Source organism: Drosophila obscura, unplaced genomic scaffold (assembly GCF_018151105.1).
Source record: "Drosophila obscura isolate BZ-5 IFL unplaced genomic scaffold, ASM1815110v1 contig_84, whole genome shotgun sequence".
Lineage (NCBI taxonomy): Eukaryota > Metazoa > Arthropoda > Insecta > Diptera > Drosophilidae > Drosophila > Drosophila obscura.
The window spans coordinates 1,324,425-1,340,144 of NW_024542877.1; the positions used below are offsets into that span (position 1 = coordinate 1,324,425).

General features: G+C 44.0%; 1 protein-coding gene and 1 long non-coding RNA gene across 3 annotated transcripts in view; both read right to left on the reverse strand.

Moving 5' to 3' along the window:
- LOC111068965 overlaps positions 1–12,752 on the reverse strand; it is a 59,839-nt gene extending 47,087 nt beyond the window's left edge. Inside the window, exons 1-3 of one of the 2 annotated variants that reach the window (XM_041595824.1) lie at positions 12,503–12,752; positions 2,751–2,933; positions 2,609–2,666 (exon numbers count right to left, since the gene is read on the reverse strand). In XM_041595824.1, coding sequence (XP_041451758.1) covers positions 2,609–2,666; positions 2,751–2,933; positions 12,503–12,589 — 328 coding nt within the window. In that variant the 5' untranslated portion in view covers positions 12,590–12,752. The remainder of the gene's footprint in view (positions 1–2,608; positions 2,667–2,750; positions 2,934–12,502) is intronic. The other variant, XM_022358791.2, reaches the window with a different exon arrangement.
- Positions 12,753–12,946: 194 nt separating this feature from the next.
- Positions 12,947–15,572, reverse strand: LOC121405228. The gene is made up of 3 exons (XR_005968430.1): positions 15,296–15,572; positions 14,641–14,870; positions 12,947–12,985 (listed from the first exon to the last, which is right to left on the reverse strand). It is a non-coding gene; the product is annotated as an uncharacterized LOC121405228 (long non-coding RNA).
- Positions 15,573–15,720: the final 148 nt, after the last annotated feature.

A 15,720-nucleotide genomic window follows, 5' to 3' on the forward strand; every position in this document is an offset into this window, starting at 1 on the left:
CCCACAGCGCTGCCAAAACTGTAAGCAGCTTTTATTGCCATTTGTCCCTCTCTCTCTCTCTGTCTCTCACTATCTCTCTATCTGAGTCTGTCGGTCCCTGTCTTTCTTTGTCTATTTTTTTGCAGTTATTTCCAGTTGGCTGAATTCGGTGGGAGGCAATGGCAATGCCTCCGCTGCTCCCGAGTGGAGGCTGCGAACCGGCAGAGCGTACGTACTCGTGAAGCGAAAATTCAGATAAAGATAGGAGATAGGAGAGAGCAGAGCAACTCCCACCATTCCCAAGCGATTGTCCGACAATGGTCCATGGGGAGTGGAGTGGCAGGAGGCAGGAGGCAGCGGGTGTTAGTTTTTGCACACTCACGCCCAACAAAAAAAAAAAATGGACATACACATGCATACAAGTATACACCCATTGCCGCCGTGTTAATGGGCTAAACAGAAATCTGAAATTTCGACCATAAAATAATACGGAGAGACAATAAAAAAAAATACAAACTATACAAACTTTCCGTGAATCGAAGCCGGCTCGCAATTATTCATAATGACAGACATAGGAGGCGCAAGATAAAGATATTCTCAGATCATGCGCCGCATCTTTTGATCCCCCCCCCTACCAAGGGAACTCATTTGATAGATTATATAAATTCTGATAAAAGACTGCTGGCATATAATACATATGTTATGATCGAAATGCCCAAAGTGTATGCACATTCGTACTTAATATTACCATAAAAAAGAGAGAGTGATTCATGGCAGCTGATCAGCAATTACGAGTATAGAGTACCGTAAAAGCCCCAGATATCTGTTAGTATTTTCATTTAATGGTTCCACTCTCCCCCATCAAAGCATGGATTTTGGGAATTTTGGGCAACTTTTTCTGAAGCCATAATAAGTCGAATAAGTCGAATTTGAATCCTTTTCTGGCCATAATATGGTAAAAATCATCATACCCCCGTACATAGAGTATAAAATACAAACTCACACAGCACACACACAAACACGTCTGGTGCCAGGGGCGGACATGACTGTGCCTGTTTCTCAGGTACTTGAAAAAGCAGAGAGCAAAAAGAAGAAAAAAAAAAAACAACAGAAATAACAACAACTGCGACAATGTTGATTCAGAGCAACCCCCACACCCGTCCCACAGACCCACCAAAGCTCCAGAGCCCCAGCTGGCAGCTGTGGTGGCAACTACGTAGCCCCCATACCGGCCCCATCGGTAAGAGCAATCCGTACGAACACCTTTTGGGGAATCACTCCACTCCAATCCCCCCACTGCCTGGGCCAGCAGTTTTACAGCCATTGGAAGGTTACTCACTTTGCTGGAGATTGTGCTCCTAACTGCACTGCAGCTGCGCTGTAACTGCGCTGCAACTGGAACTTCTATTTGCACTGCTACTGCACTGCTTTGCCGATTTCAACGCTTCTGCACTGCTGACTGTTGGCCACTGCACTGCAACTGCGATGCTGCTGCTGCTTCTGCTGCTGCTGACACACACAAACAAATCGAATGCAATTCGTAACACCGAAAAAAATACATATATCTGCCAGAATTGGGGGAGGCGCACAAAAACGCTGGAATGGAATGATGCTGCGGAATGGCGCAACGGCAAAACGACGACGACGACGACGACAGCGCCGACGCGAGCACCGCGCGAAACACGTACGAAACAGAGACGCCAACGCGTGCGCGACGCGGCGTGCACTTCAAAATGAAAGCAGCAACAAAAAGCTAACTGGGGGGAATGTGGGGCGGGCGGCCCACAACGAAAAACCGAAACGACCGTCGACACACACACTCCGACGCTGACGCTACGAAAACGTCGACAGTCGCCGCACAACTGACGCGCGGCTCCAACGTCAAGCAGCCGGAGAGGCCCCAAAAGCATCGCCCGCTGGAGGGCTCCACACACAGAGAGAGAGAAAGAGAGAGGAAAGAGGTACGAGACAGAGAGAACGAACGCGAGAGAGGGAAGAAAATGAGCGCAAGCTTTGCTCCAAGCAGTGGTGGGGATAGTGTGGAATAGTAGGGGACTTAACGCAAAGTCAATTGCAAAAACAAAATGCCAAAAAAGGAGAACCAAAGAAGCAAAGCAAAAGCAGCAACAATTGCAAAAGAACAAAACGCCCGCTTCGGGGGTCGAGGCTTTTGATACCCTTTAGATGCAGATCGATCATTACATCAGATCGCCTCATACAGCCATCCCACAGCAAAAGATACAAATCTAATGGGATCTCTATGGCATCGAAGATGCTTTCATCTGCACCACAATGGCAGTCACATGTTCAGTATCATCATACCCTCTTCTAGGGCAACAGAGAGGGTTATAAAATAAAGTCTGCGAGTGGTGCTCTCACACGCTTTCCTAACAGTCACAACACACCTGAAAACAGATGAGCAATCACTTGATCTGGCTGTCAAACTGTACGCTATCGATCGTATTTTTTTTTTTTTACTTGTCTGGACGTTTGCATCAGTGGTTGAATGAAAATCAAAGCAAGTACGAAATATTCAGTTATATATTTTAATTGGAAACTCAAATAAAAATTGCAAGTAAAATTCTTAGGAAAATGTAACCAATTTTAAGAAGCACTTTTCTACACTCACCCAATCGAGAATCATTCTTCTTGCGCACCCGCAAACAGATCGTACAGGACTTGATGCACTGCAATTGGAGTTTAAGAAAGCGATCAGAATAATCATATATTTGATGTACCATATAGCACGCAGTATGATCGATAAAACGTACATCGTGTATGTGGCGTATGACCTCCGTGCGCGATATGTTCTCCAGGGAAAGGCCATTAACCTCGAGTATCTCATCGCCCACTTCCAGATTATCGCGATCGGGCGGTGAGCCATATAGTTTAATCTTCCCCTCCACATTCTCGACGAGTATGATGACATAGCCGGATAGTTCAACAACTTGTTGCTGCAACGAGAAATGTTTGAATTTTCATTTGGTTGAATGGATGACATTTTCATTTGGGAGCCACAAAGTAATTTCCCCTCCCCCTCTCTCTCTTAGCAAATATGTATGTATTTATAAATTCTGAGTAAATGTGCCGCATAAAGTAATTTTCATAAATGCTTCATTTACAGCACCCGCCACCACCCCCGCTGGCAAATTTCTTCTTAAATGGCAACAACTTATTTATGCTAGAAATGAAAGGAACCAAAAAAAAAATGCATAGAATAACGCCGAAGTTTCTATACTGTACCCGGGCGCATATCAACGGTTATGCTTCCATTATTGCAGCTGCATGGCAATGTTCTGGTCATAGTAAAGTTACCCTTTGTTTAGGGAATACAAATCAAATTAATTACAAAAAAGGATAAAGGGCCAAGGCAGGACTCAGAACCCAGCACAACAGAACACAACCCGAACCCCAAACCCCAAACCCCAAAACACCCACCCACCCACATCTTCACCCATGCAGCCCCCTGTCGTGTGTGTGTGTATGTGTGGGGGAGTATTTGCCCATTATTGCTTGGGTTGGCTCGTTATGTTAATTACAACAAATTATGCTCATGCGGCAGCCACCCCCTCATTGCGAGGGATGTGGAAACCAGCCACCTCCTACTGTCTCCGCACCAGGTGGGTCCCAAGGGCATGGCCCCACGTACCGCTCCACCACCATCACCCACACACTCGTTAGATAGTCGTCCTAGTTTAGATGTTCTCTGTTCCCTGGATTTATGGCCACTAAATTGCTTAATGCCACCCCCCACAGCACAGTTTTACAGTAACTGATGAAAATTAACGAAAAATACCGGGGACCAGTGGAAGTTCGGAAATTATAACCACTTTGTACCTGGGCTAGCTATAATGTCTGAAAAAATAAAAAATTAAATGAAAAAATAACTTAAATGTTTTTCTCTGAATTTTGAATGTGTTCAATTAATTATATATTAATAAAGAAAAATTGTTTTGTGTTAAAATGATGCATGGGTAACCGCTTTGAAGTTATAACTAGCCCAAAAACAAAGTGGCTTTATTTCTAGAATGCAATGCATTGATGTCTCTTAAAAGTTGAATGTGGTGGCATTCGTTTGAGCCCCACTGACCATCCAGTATCTGAATGATTCATGTCAGCATGTGGCAGGGCATGCATGGGGCAGACAGTTGCATCCGAAACAATTTCAATCAGCTGCAAAGTGATGTGCCACACACACACATGCCACAGGAAACCCACCAAAAAATTGAGAACAACTACACAAAGAGGGAGCCAGGAAAAACCACAAAATTCAAACCGAAAATTGGCAAAAAGCATGTCAGAAAGAATTTAAACCAGGCCCAAAAAACGCACACACACAGACACAAGTCCAGTCGGTAAGAGAAAAAAGCCAGTGCAGGAGTAAAGTGAACGCTTCACAAATGTTTGACCAGTCGTGGTATGACTGTGGTATTCGATACCTTTGCTGATTGAAAAATTCTATGATTAAGTCATCGCTGATATCCCTGTTCCATTAGCGCAAGAAGTTTCTGTACAAATTTCCAATAAGCGAAGGAACACACGAACACGAACAAATTGCTGTGAGATCGTTCCCGGATGCTATTGAAGCGTCTGAAAGACTAGTTTTGTATTAACAGCCAAACAGAAAGATGCAAAACGTTTTTTGTACTGCAAGTTTTCTTTCCATCTAATAATGTAAAAAAAAAACACCTTTTAGGGAGTAATCTGCTCTGTGCTCTATAAAAAAGTCACTTAAAGAGCAGTCCAAATTTCGGGCTGAGAATAGTAGGTAGGCTTCAATGGGTTGCTGCTGGAAATGTCTAAGAAAATGTACTCGAAAATTAAATGACTTTGGACTTCAGTTGTATAGTTATTTGGAATCCCAAAGCTATATGATGCCAAGGCCCAATAAAGTCGAAACTCAAAAGAATTAACAGATACCGAAGTACTTTATTCAGGAAGCGAGTTTGGCTCCCTGCTCACACAGCTGCGCTGTACGAAATGAATGTTTTTGTCGGTACACATGTGGGTATTTTACAATTTAATATAACCCTGTGCTCTATGAGCAGCGGGTGTATATATTTAAATAAATATTTTATGGCACTGGCGATCCGGTCCGGTCCGGTCCTGCCTTTTGTGACCAATTATAACGTGTGGCCTCCCCCAGATAAGGGTTATAAAAACGAGAGTGTTGCCTAATTGCAAAACAAAGTGAATAAAAAACAAACGGAAATCAAAAATTATGCCCCATGATGAAAGGGGGTGGGGTCACAAAAGTGAATGAATGTCAGGGGAGGAGTGTGTGGTGTGTGTGTTTGTGTGCGGCAGACGGAGGGGAGGCGTGGCTGGACAACAATTGTTGCAAGTGGCAGAGAGTGCAACAATGGGACGGCGAAAACGGATGGGGGAAAACACTCAACTGGAAGTGAACTCGAGTCGAGCTGGCAAGCGGCCAAAAAGGACACACAAAGCAGAGCCAGATCTGGTCCTGGACCTCCACCTCAACCTCAACCTGTACCAGCACCAGCACCGGCACCTGATAGCACCCCATAGCACCTGGCTCAAAGAGCGCCAGCACACGAATGAACAGGAAGACAGTGCTCGTTGGAAACGGGCAAAAAGAGCACATTTTCCCGTGGGTGGGGGAGGGGTCTGGAATTGGCCTGCTGCTACTCATGTTTCACGCCTCATTCGGGTTCGGCTTTTGCCATTTTCCACCATTTTTTTCACTCGTTGGGGATTAACGTGGCAGAAAGTTGGGCCAATTGATGAACTGCCGCGGAACTGCCCCGCCAGAAGGCAATGCTAGCATTGCGGGACCGAGTCTTTATACACCCTGGAATCCCGAACAATTGGATGGATGAAATATCATCTGATTTTGATCAAATTTCAATAGGAGAGACAGATGTGGTGCGCACCCACTTTGCTGCTAAGCCACGCTGGCAGAGAGAAAGAAATAGAGAGAAAGTCTGAGTCATTCAGTCGACCGCCCGAACTGCAGTTCTGGTAAACACTTTTAGGGATCGGAAATGATGATTCCTTTTTGTTTGCGTGACAGAAGAAGCGACTACCCTCTGCACAGGGTATGGGTTACAGGGTAGAGGGTACTAAAACAAAGGAAAGCGAAAGAAAGAATAAAATCCTAACCTAAGCTGCATAATTATCAGCGCTTCAACGCCGGATGCAGGCGCTCTCACATTCACATAAAAAGATAGCGAATGATGGAGAAGCAAAAAAGCAAGAGAAAAGACGAGAATGAGAGGCATATAGAGGAAGAGAGAGCAGCGTGGGAGAGAAGGGATGAACTGTCTAAGGGATTGACGGAGGGCCACTATGGCGACATAGACAAACTGGGGCACTTGAAGCTGAGCAAAAGCAATGGCAAAAGCAACAGCAACATCAGTGGCAGTAGCCCCCTTCAACAACCCCCCCACCCACACCCCCATCCCCTCCTCTTGCCACATACTCTTGTGCCACACTCGAATGAAAAATGACAGCAATTACGCTTAAATTATGCGTTTGTTTTCATATGAGCGTCCTTGTCAGTGGTTCTTGTTGCTGTACTTGAAGCTCATTTCACACGTACTATACGACACATATGGCCAAGACTCTAGGACACATGACAAAACATGGATATGCACACACCCACACACACATTATGACCTAGACCAGGGGACAAGTTTTTCTGTTTGTCGGGGGTTTCATACTTTCTTTGGCCATCCTTCAATGCTGTGTTTTTTTTCTTCTGTTTTTTTTTCCCTTTGGAAATGCTCTGAAAACTGCACAAAATCGAGGAAATATATGTATATACGTACGAGCATACTACATACACATTAACTACATATATGTACATATGTATATGTACGTATTTGTCGTTCGCAGGAGTGGGGTTTTCGTAGGAAGGCGCTGAAAAACAGTGCACTGTTTCCCGATCACAAACCTTTTCCGTAGCATACATTTTTTGGATTTACACAAAGAAATGAAGGATAAATAAATAAAAATTGGTACTTTACAATATTATACATTGGAAAGGAAAAGAATTGGTGAGTAACCAACACTGATTTTAGGCCTTGCATTAAGCCACACTGTTTTCTGGCTAACCAACACTCATTCCCAGCACTATTTTCACTCTCGCATAACCATAAATGATATTCCGTTAAGAAATTCCTTGGTTTGTGATCCTGCCATCGCTGACCAACACTGATTGCTGACCAACACTCTTTCTTAAAGCAAAGAGCATATGATATTCGAGCCGGAATAAATTATTTTCCCTCTCGCTTGACTGCTAATGACAAAGCCAGGAACAAAACCAGAAACGAGCAAATAGAAAGGAAAAAAAAAAAAGGAAATGGGGAAGAAGACATGGACTAAAGGATGGGAAGGCAAAGCGCGAGAACAAAGCTCACACAAAGCGTGAGACAAAAAAAAAACACACACACACAGTGTGGGAGAGAGTGAGCGAGAGATAGAGAGTGAAGCAACAACAAAAAAAAGAGAAAACAGCAAAAGAGGAAAGAGAAAAGCGAAAAGCCGAGAAAACAAGAACAAAACACTTGACTTGTCATTTTTGACATATAAATGGCGAAACAAATCTTTGGATATTGTTTTAAATGATGCACACACATGCACACATACACAGACAGAGAAAGAGGATGAAAAAGAGGGAGAGACAAAAACAGAGACACAAACATACATACACAAACGTACATACATAGAAACACAGCCAGAGGCACTGGCTAATAAGGCACTGAGAGGCAAAAGGGATGAATGATGTTGAGGTTTGGATGGGACTCGTATGATGGGTGGGGGTGGGGGGGGTTCGATGGGTGGGCCACCGGGGGTTATGCAACAAAGTTACACAAATGATACGCACAATTGTCGCCCTTGTTGCTGCTTTTGTTCCGAAGATGAAGCTGAACATTTTGTGAGTCGCACCAAAAATCAAGCAAACGAGCCAAGGACCATGCATGGCGTGTCTTTGGATGTTTGGGCATGGGGCATGGGGCTTGGGATTGGGATAGACAGTTGGACGAACGAGTAGGATGGGAGCATCTTCTTTATAGAGTGGTCCAGCACATGCGCATTTACAAACACACACACAAACGCACACGCATGTGCGTTGCTTTCCGTTCTTGGGCCATTACGAGCACGATTGTTCCCAGACATTTTGCCTTATAAGATGCATGCGACAACAACTAATCCGCTAAAACCTACACCAACATCTAAGACAAAAGCTTCCACAACACACACAACATCATTCACATTGGCAATGAATATGGGGGATCATGGTATACATAGATATAGTGTCATAGTATTAGGGACATTTCATGGTAATTCGTGTATGTAAAAGAAAAACAACTTTCTTCGACAGACAAGACCCCCACCAGCCCTTCGATTCAAATGATGGCAAGTCAATGATGGGGCAGAAGTTAGTCGAATGGTGATGGGGGGCCAGTGGAGACGTATGTACAGCCCAGACACCCACACAGCCAAAGACAGACAGACAGACAGAGGGAGGCACGGGCGGAGACAACTGGCAGGCGGCACATGCGGCGTATGCGTAATGCAGAACATTAGTTATGCCACATTCACATATCAATTTACTCCAAGGCCAATGAAATTTCCGGGAATTGTGCAATTATTTTCAAACTACTAAACAAGAAATAGAAGAAGAGAAAGTGGAGAAGAAAATAAGAAAAGAAGTAAGAGAAACAGAACCTTAAAGAAAACGTGGCAGAAAAAGGAAAAACAATAGACGAAAACAATTGGACACGAAATTTCAGGCTAATGATTTACAAAGCCAGTTCCAGCAAAAAACAAAGGAACAGCTGGAAAGAGTTTCTGGAATACATTGGATTTAAACAAAATTAAAATATTTTCCATGGGTACAAAAATGATAATAATAATAAAGGCAAAGATTTAAAAGAAACCAAAAATTTAATGGGCTCCAGGGCATATAATATCTATAATAATGTCGATAAGACTGGATCCATACGATAATCCAACATTATCAGAAGATGAAAAAGCCGTTATTTGATATTCTTGCCGATCGATCATTTCCGTGGTGTTGCAATAACCGAATCTGCCAGCTTCTCCTCTGTGTGCCACTGAACAAAGTTCGCGTAGGCGAGGCGAGCCTACTTGCCACGACTGATTCAGAGTTTTTTTACAATATATTTAAAAACGACAAGTGATTGAAAAACTACTGATTAAATAACTAGCTTTCTGTTAAATATATTTGATGTAATTTTATATGGGATCGAGGGTGCACCCTTCTGTTGGCAAGGCAAATATTTGTTCAACATCAAACAACCACCTCTTCAAGGGCTGGCAGAGCCAAACTATGCCATAAGAGAAAGTCAAAGAATAAGAGGAACATAATAATCCAGCGAGAGATAAACATTAAAGAGGAAGAAAAAGACATTGAAGTAGCGGTGAAAACATTGACAGAGAGGGAAGCAAAAGAACAACACCACAGACTTTGAAAAATCGAAGGAAAACTTCTGGAAAATGAAACATATGTTGAAGGAAAATTCATCGAAGTGCACTAAACATTTATGGAGTAGCGCCACCAGAAGAAGCAGACACAGAAGCAGAAACAGCAGCAACCTTCAGCATGGAACATTCATGTCGAATGGAAAAGTGGGGGTGACGATGGCTGGAGAGAGGGAGCTGGGAGGGAGCAGGGAGGTGGGCCAAAGGGAAAACTAAGTGGGGAACATTCTGCAACAGAAACTTTTCCAATGGGTCAGGGGCAGAAGAGGCAGAAGAAGCCAGTGAAAACAATCCACTGTTATACAGCCCATTTCATGAATAATGCTTCACAAACGCACCATCCACCAGCGAGCATGCCATCCATCCGCTGTCACTGGACTTTAGCTACCTCCCACACACACACACAGCTTCTGCTGCCTTCCACAAAAAAAAAAAAAAAACCAACTGCAAGAAGCTGATAAAAGTCGAACGAAAAAAAAGCATTGCCTAGTTTTTGGGGCCCAACAGAAATTGCAACTTTACATGAAAATGGAGTGGGGGTACTCCCCTTCAAGGGAGCATGGCATGGAATGGGCGGTACTGTGTGTGTGTGTGTTTATGGTTCAGCGACTTTGTTTGTTTGATGGACGATGACAATTATGACAAACGGAGATTTTTACCCGTCATTTTTTACGACTGCCTCACACACACACACACATCAATTTTGTTCCTTTTTCTTTCTTACGTACACAAACATACACACACACACACACATACACACACACACAGATATTGTGACAGTATACAAGGAACCTCCTCCATTCAAGAGAAAGTAACAACTTCAAAATGTGTCAGGGCAATTTCCATTAGCAGCCACAATCCAACCAGCGAAACGAATAGAAGTTACCCTTTAATGGATGAAGCGTAAGAGCATATATGCAGAGCAGAGTGTGCAGAGCCCCCCTGGTAACATTTAAAACTATTTTTGACGCATTTTCAGGCTTAAACGAGGCAGCCGATGGCCCAAAAATTCAATCATTTCGGATGCAAGACAATCCCTAGACGGTTTTCTTTGGTGCGTGGAATCATAATTCTATTTAAAGATTTAAAGATTCTTTTGGAGGCATTTTTCAACTGGAATATTCGCCGTACCTTCAATGTTTTCCATTTGATTTTTCTCGCTGCTTAAGGTTAAGATATTTTTACGATTTATCAGAACATAACCATTTCAAATGGTCCCAGAAGTACCCTTCCTTCGGTCATGTGTTTTATTGCGGGATTGAAGTGTGATTGAAAGCAAGGGGGCAGCCATAGGGTATCTAAAGCAAAACAAACGAGGAACAAAAGCAAACTCCCATCAGATCCAAAAGGGGCGAAGTGTAGGGGCCACGCACCTCCATATGGGTGTACACATGTCCATATATATGTATGTGTGTGTTGTGTTTGCGTGTGTAATAGCCCAAAACGGCAATGTTTAATTAAAAACGATAAAAGACACAACGGCGGCGGATGGGCAATGCAAATATGTAAAAGAAAGCGATGGAGAAGGAACAGAGGCAAAGTTTGAGGGTAAAAGGAAGGGAGCACAGGAGAGGGAGGAAAGAGAGCTGTATATGTAGGAGTCAGTGGGGTAGCGTGCTGTGTGCTGTGTGCTGGGTTGTCCCATCAGTGACAAGGCTGCGCTGCATTCATCAAGCCGAGGCGGCTTCCAGCCACCCACTCATTCTCCTACTCCCACAATTGACAAGCAGCGGATGCAGTTCCTCAGTTACATTTATGTTCCCTTCCATCTTCTCCTCTTCCCGTGTGCCCGTCTTCCTGTCTTGTCCTGTCCTGTCCTGTCCGCCCCATCCCTCACTCACGTACGCATACGCTCCCACCCAAGCAAATTGAAAGCGGAAATGTGCTGCAGCAGCCCTCCCACTGGTGCTGGTACTGGTACTGGCACTGGCACTGGCACTGGCACTCCTGGCTGTCATAGTGCCACACTGGCAGGCACCCGACACCCAGCAAGAAGGAAGAGAGAAGCTGTCAAATAAAATTTCACTCGGACTGAAAGCGATTTCCGCCCAATGGGACGCCGATACGCCTGGAATCTTTTGCACAGATCAAATTGAGATCTTTTTGCGGGAATGTTCTGGAGACAAAGAGCAAGGCATCGAGGCCAAAGGACAGGCAGGGAGTTTTTTAATTTATGCTTTCATTGCAGGACGGAATGAATCAATGTGCAACTAAATAAATAAATAAATAAATGCCAGTAAACAGCAGACCTGCTGCTTTTTCCATGAAAAAGACTGGCTGCCCTGAAGACTCTGAAATTATAGACTCCCCCCAGATGGGAGACATTTACGAGTTGGAGCAACTAATTGGCAGATAATTAGAAACGAAGAAAAGGGGAATTTGCGGTGCACTTTTTGTGGACGAATGAATCACTTGGGGCCAATTTCGTTCGTTCCTTTTCATTTGATTCAAATATCAATATTGTCTTGTGGGAATACGGGTAAACACACAGCAAAAAAAAAGCGACTGGATGGCATTTGATTCGTTCATTTAATGTAACAAAATGTTGCAACATTTTGGTCTCTTTTTTCAAGACACTGAATTTATATCCATGGCTATTATTAGTTCCTTTTGAATAAATATTAACATATTCCAATGCTCGTAAATATTCACAGAAGCATTTTTTAATTTTTGTTGGGATAAAACTTGTTGATTCGGTAGACGAATCATTCTCGGCATAGTCCTAATATTTAATTATGCAGCAAAGACCCGGATTGAATATAGTTGCTGCCTTATGTCATTTACTTCGGTTTCCTTTCTAGCTTGAAACTCCAGACAGAAAGAAGAGTCAGTGCAAGAGCCAGAAACGGAAGGGTGAACGAAAGGGTGGCCCAAGGGGCATCGTAACTGGAGGCTCTCGTTAGCGATGATCCGCCAGACTAGGGGAGAGGACACCATCCACATATGAAATGCCCTTCCCAGACGCAACCCTAATTGAAGGTAGACTGTGGGGGGGGTTGGGAGACATTTACAACTAACTAACTAGCCACTAAAAAATTTATACACTCACCTTTCCTTGTGACGAGGATATCGTGGACGCTGACGGTGTGCCCGAGGATTGTGCGCTTAATGTGGATCGGCTGCTGTTCCCTTGCATCGCGCAGCGCGGAGGCGCCAAGGCAACGGATTTCACTTCCTCGCTGCTCAGGAACACTCCCCTACCCTACCCACAGCCGGGTGCTAACGACTTGCTTACACTTGTTCAGACTCCGGCTCTTGGCATCAATGATCCCTCGGACTCTGCTGCTGCTGCTGCTGCTGTTGCTGCTGCTGTTGTTGCTGTTTCTGTTTCTGTTGCCTTCTCCCGTATGCAGGAGTTGTTTTTGATGGCGGAGACGCACTGGAGAGCATTTTTTCACTCACACGATACGTGCTATCACCATGTGGGAACCCACACGTGTATACAGTGTTATATCTGAAGATCTCTGTGTTTGGTGTTGGCTTGGAACAATTTTTGGATTTCCTTAAGGTTATACATATATTTCTTGGTGTTCTGAAAAGTAAAAATGTTTAAGCAAAATTAATATGCAAAAAAATAGATTGAGCTAATGCTCGGAATAAATGTATTTATGTATGAGTTCTATATGGATGCTCTACAAAAAATTGTACAAAATAAAAAGCCAAATTAAATAGAAGCTCTTCTGGTAAGCGGACAAGTCGTACTGTGTTTATATCCGCCCAGGAAGCTAAGTGAAGAATCTTCGATTCTGTGTTCGCACCATGACATTACCATGGCCCCGCATCTTTGGATTGTTCCCCCTTTTCTAGGAACTTTCGAATGTAACTAATTTTCATCTGCTGCTTCTTTTGCTATACCTTTGTCTTCTTGTCATTCACGCTGTGCTTTGCGCTTCTGCTTCTTCTAGCTCTGCTTTATCTCCAGTATTCACTTCTTTGAAGTTCAAGCTAAGCTTGAGCAGCAGCTGAGGCTGAGACTGTGGCTGTGGCAACGCCAGAGGCAGAGAAAGTGGAATCAACAAAATGTGCTGCTAGCTGCGCAACCACATCATACCCGTGGCAGCAGAGGAGAGACTCTGCAATGGCCAAAAATAGGGCTAGGTCATCTATAGCAGCAGCGGCAGCAGCAGCAGCCCACCACATATCCACCTCCCCAACACCGTCCCAGAAAATGGAAGCAGTCGAGGAAGAGCTGCGAAACGGATGCTGCAGTCGGCACGGCACGGCACGCCCATTGAAAGTGGGCGACAAAAAAGCAGAGAAAAAGCTGAAGCAGAGCAGTGCCAAGGGCAGCAGTAGCAGCAGCAAGCAGCAGCAGCAACATTCCTTCCCCTAATCACACAGTGTGCCCCTTGAAGCACACTTTGCGGCGCAGACATAACCTCAACTTCTTGCGCGCTGCTTACCACGCTGCCAACGGCAACGCCAACGCAACGCCTGCGCTAGCAGAGCTGCTACCAGCAGCAGAATCAGCAGCAGAATCAGCAGCAGGACCGGCAGAGAAGGCAACGGCAAACGGCAGCCATTTTAGAGGCCAGGCAACAGCTTTACATGGATTTATGTCTATATATATATGTATGTACATACATATGTATATGTATGTGCCCATATGTGTGTGCATGTGTATTGGTCTGCCTCCATTTATTTTGGCTGTTTTTTTTTTAATTTGTGGCAACAACAACAGAAAAAGGGGGGAAATAGTGTCAAGGAAACTATTGAGAGACAGTAAAAAAAAAACTGAATTAAAGATTATATCTTTGGAAACTTAATTGAAACATCAAAAGGAATCAATGGAGAAACCCCAGGAAATCCAATAAAACCCTAAACAATTTCGAGCTAAACTTCCAGCTAAATCAACATTCATACCAAGATACCCCCAAGGAACAATCTCCAACAGTTTTTAAAAACTTCAAAACCAAATCAATAAAAGTCCAAAGAACTTTAAAAAACAGAATCAATAGAACGAGCCCAAGATGGACCAGCCTCAAAAAGAAACCCAAGAAAACTGTACGAATGAATAATTCGTATGGTGCGAGTACTATTTATTTTTTAATTTCGCATTCATAAAATAATCTAACACATATATAACTCTAGGATGATTATCTATGAATACATCCAACATCTAAGCGTAGTATTTATGATAAATGAATAAGAATGAATAAATATGGTATGGACAGGGATTTTCCTTACGTTTTTCTATCCAATTCCTTGTGATTTCTTCCTCTATTTTAATACTTAAACTAGTACTTATTTCGATTAGATTTGGCTTGTTTTTTTGTGCGTTTCGTTTCGTTTTAAGGGCGAAAGCTTAAGCTATAATTTATTATTTATTTCATTGGGTATTTTGTTGTTGTTGTTGTGCGCTTTTGAGACCGTCTTGAAGGTGGGGCGGCTGTGTTTTTTACATTTCTCTGCTGTGGCTTTTGGGAAAAAAAATACAAAAAAAAAAAAAGGAAATATGTGAAAGAAGGGCCAACACACTCGCACAGACACCCACAGACACGCACGGAGACGCACACTCATACGCACACAGAAACGCACACACACAAACACATTGGAGCGCGCACGCGGCGAGCAGAACGAAAAAAAAAATGTTGAGAAATTTTGGCAACTACGGACTCTACTACGGCTACGGCGACAGCGACGGCTCCGGCAAACCCTAATGAAATCTGTAAACTACCATCAGATTTCAAATTGTTATCCATATTTATTACAAAAAAAAAAAAACATTTCTAACTATTGCGGGCCATGGGCCCGGTATTGAAAAGCCGTTTTTTGACTTCAGTTTTCTGGCTTTTCCCTGTGCCGAATCTCGATACTGTTGGGTCCGTTCTGGTTTCCTTACGTGCAATCTGCCCGTGCGCTGCGCACGACGCGTCTGCCGCCGTGAAATGTGCTACGATTTGTGTTGAAATCTTGCGCGTAACTGAGCCGAGCCGTTTTCCTATTCATTTGTATTCCACTTTTTCCGGAGATGCTGCTGCGCTCGTTCGGTGTCGGATCCGGTCGTGTCTGACTTTTGCCTGTTTGGCGGAGTCATGCGAGCAGCAGCCGTTGCCGTAGCCCCGTGCAGTGGCACTGGGCTCTGTATCGGGCTCTGGGTCCGAGTCCGGCTATCTGCCGCTGACTCTGGCTCTGGGTTCAGGACATCTGGCTCAGCTGCCGATGCCGCAGCAGCCGACAGCCGACGCTGGCAGCGGCGCGTCCGATGATGCTAATGCTGATGTACAATGGGCATTTGTAGCGACGTTTTGTGGATATCCCAGGAAG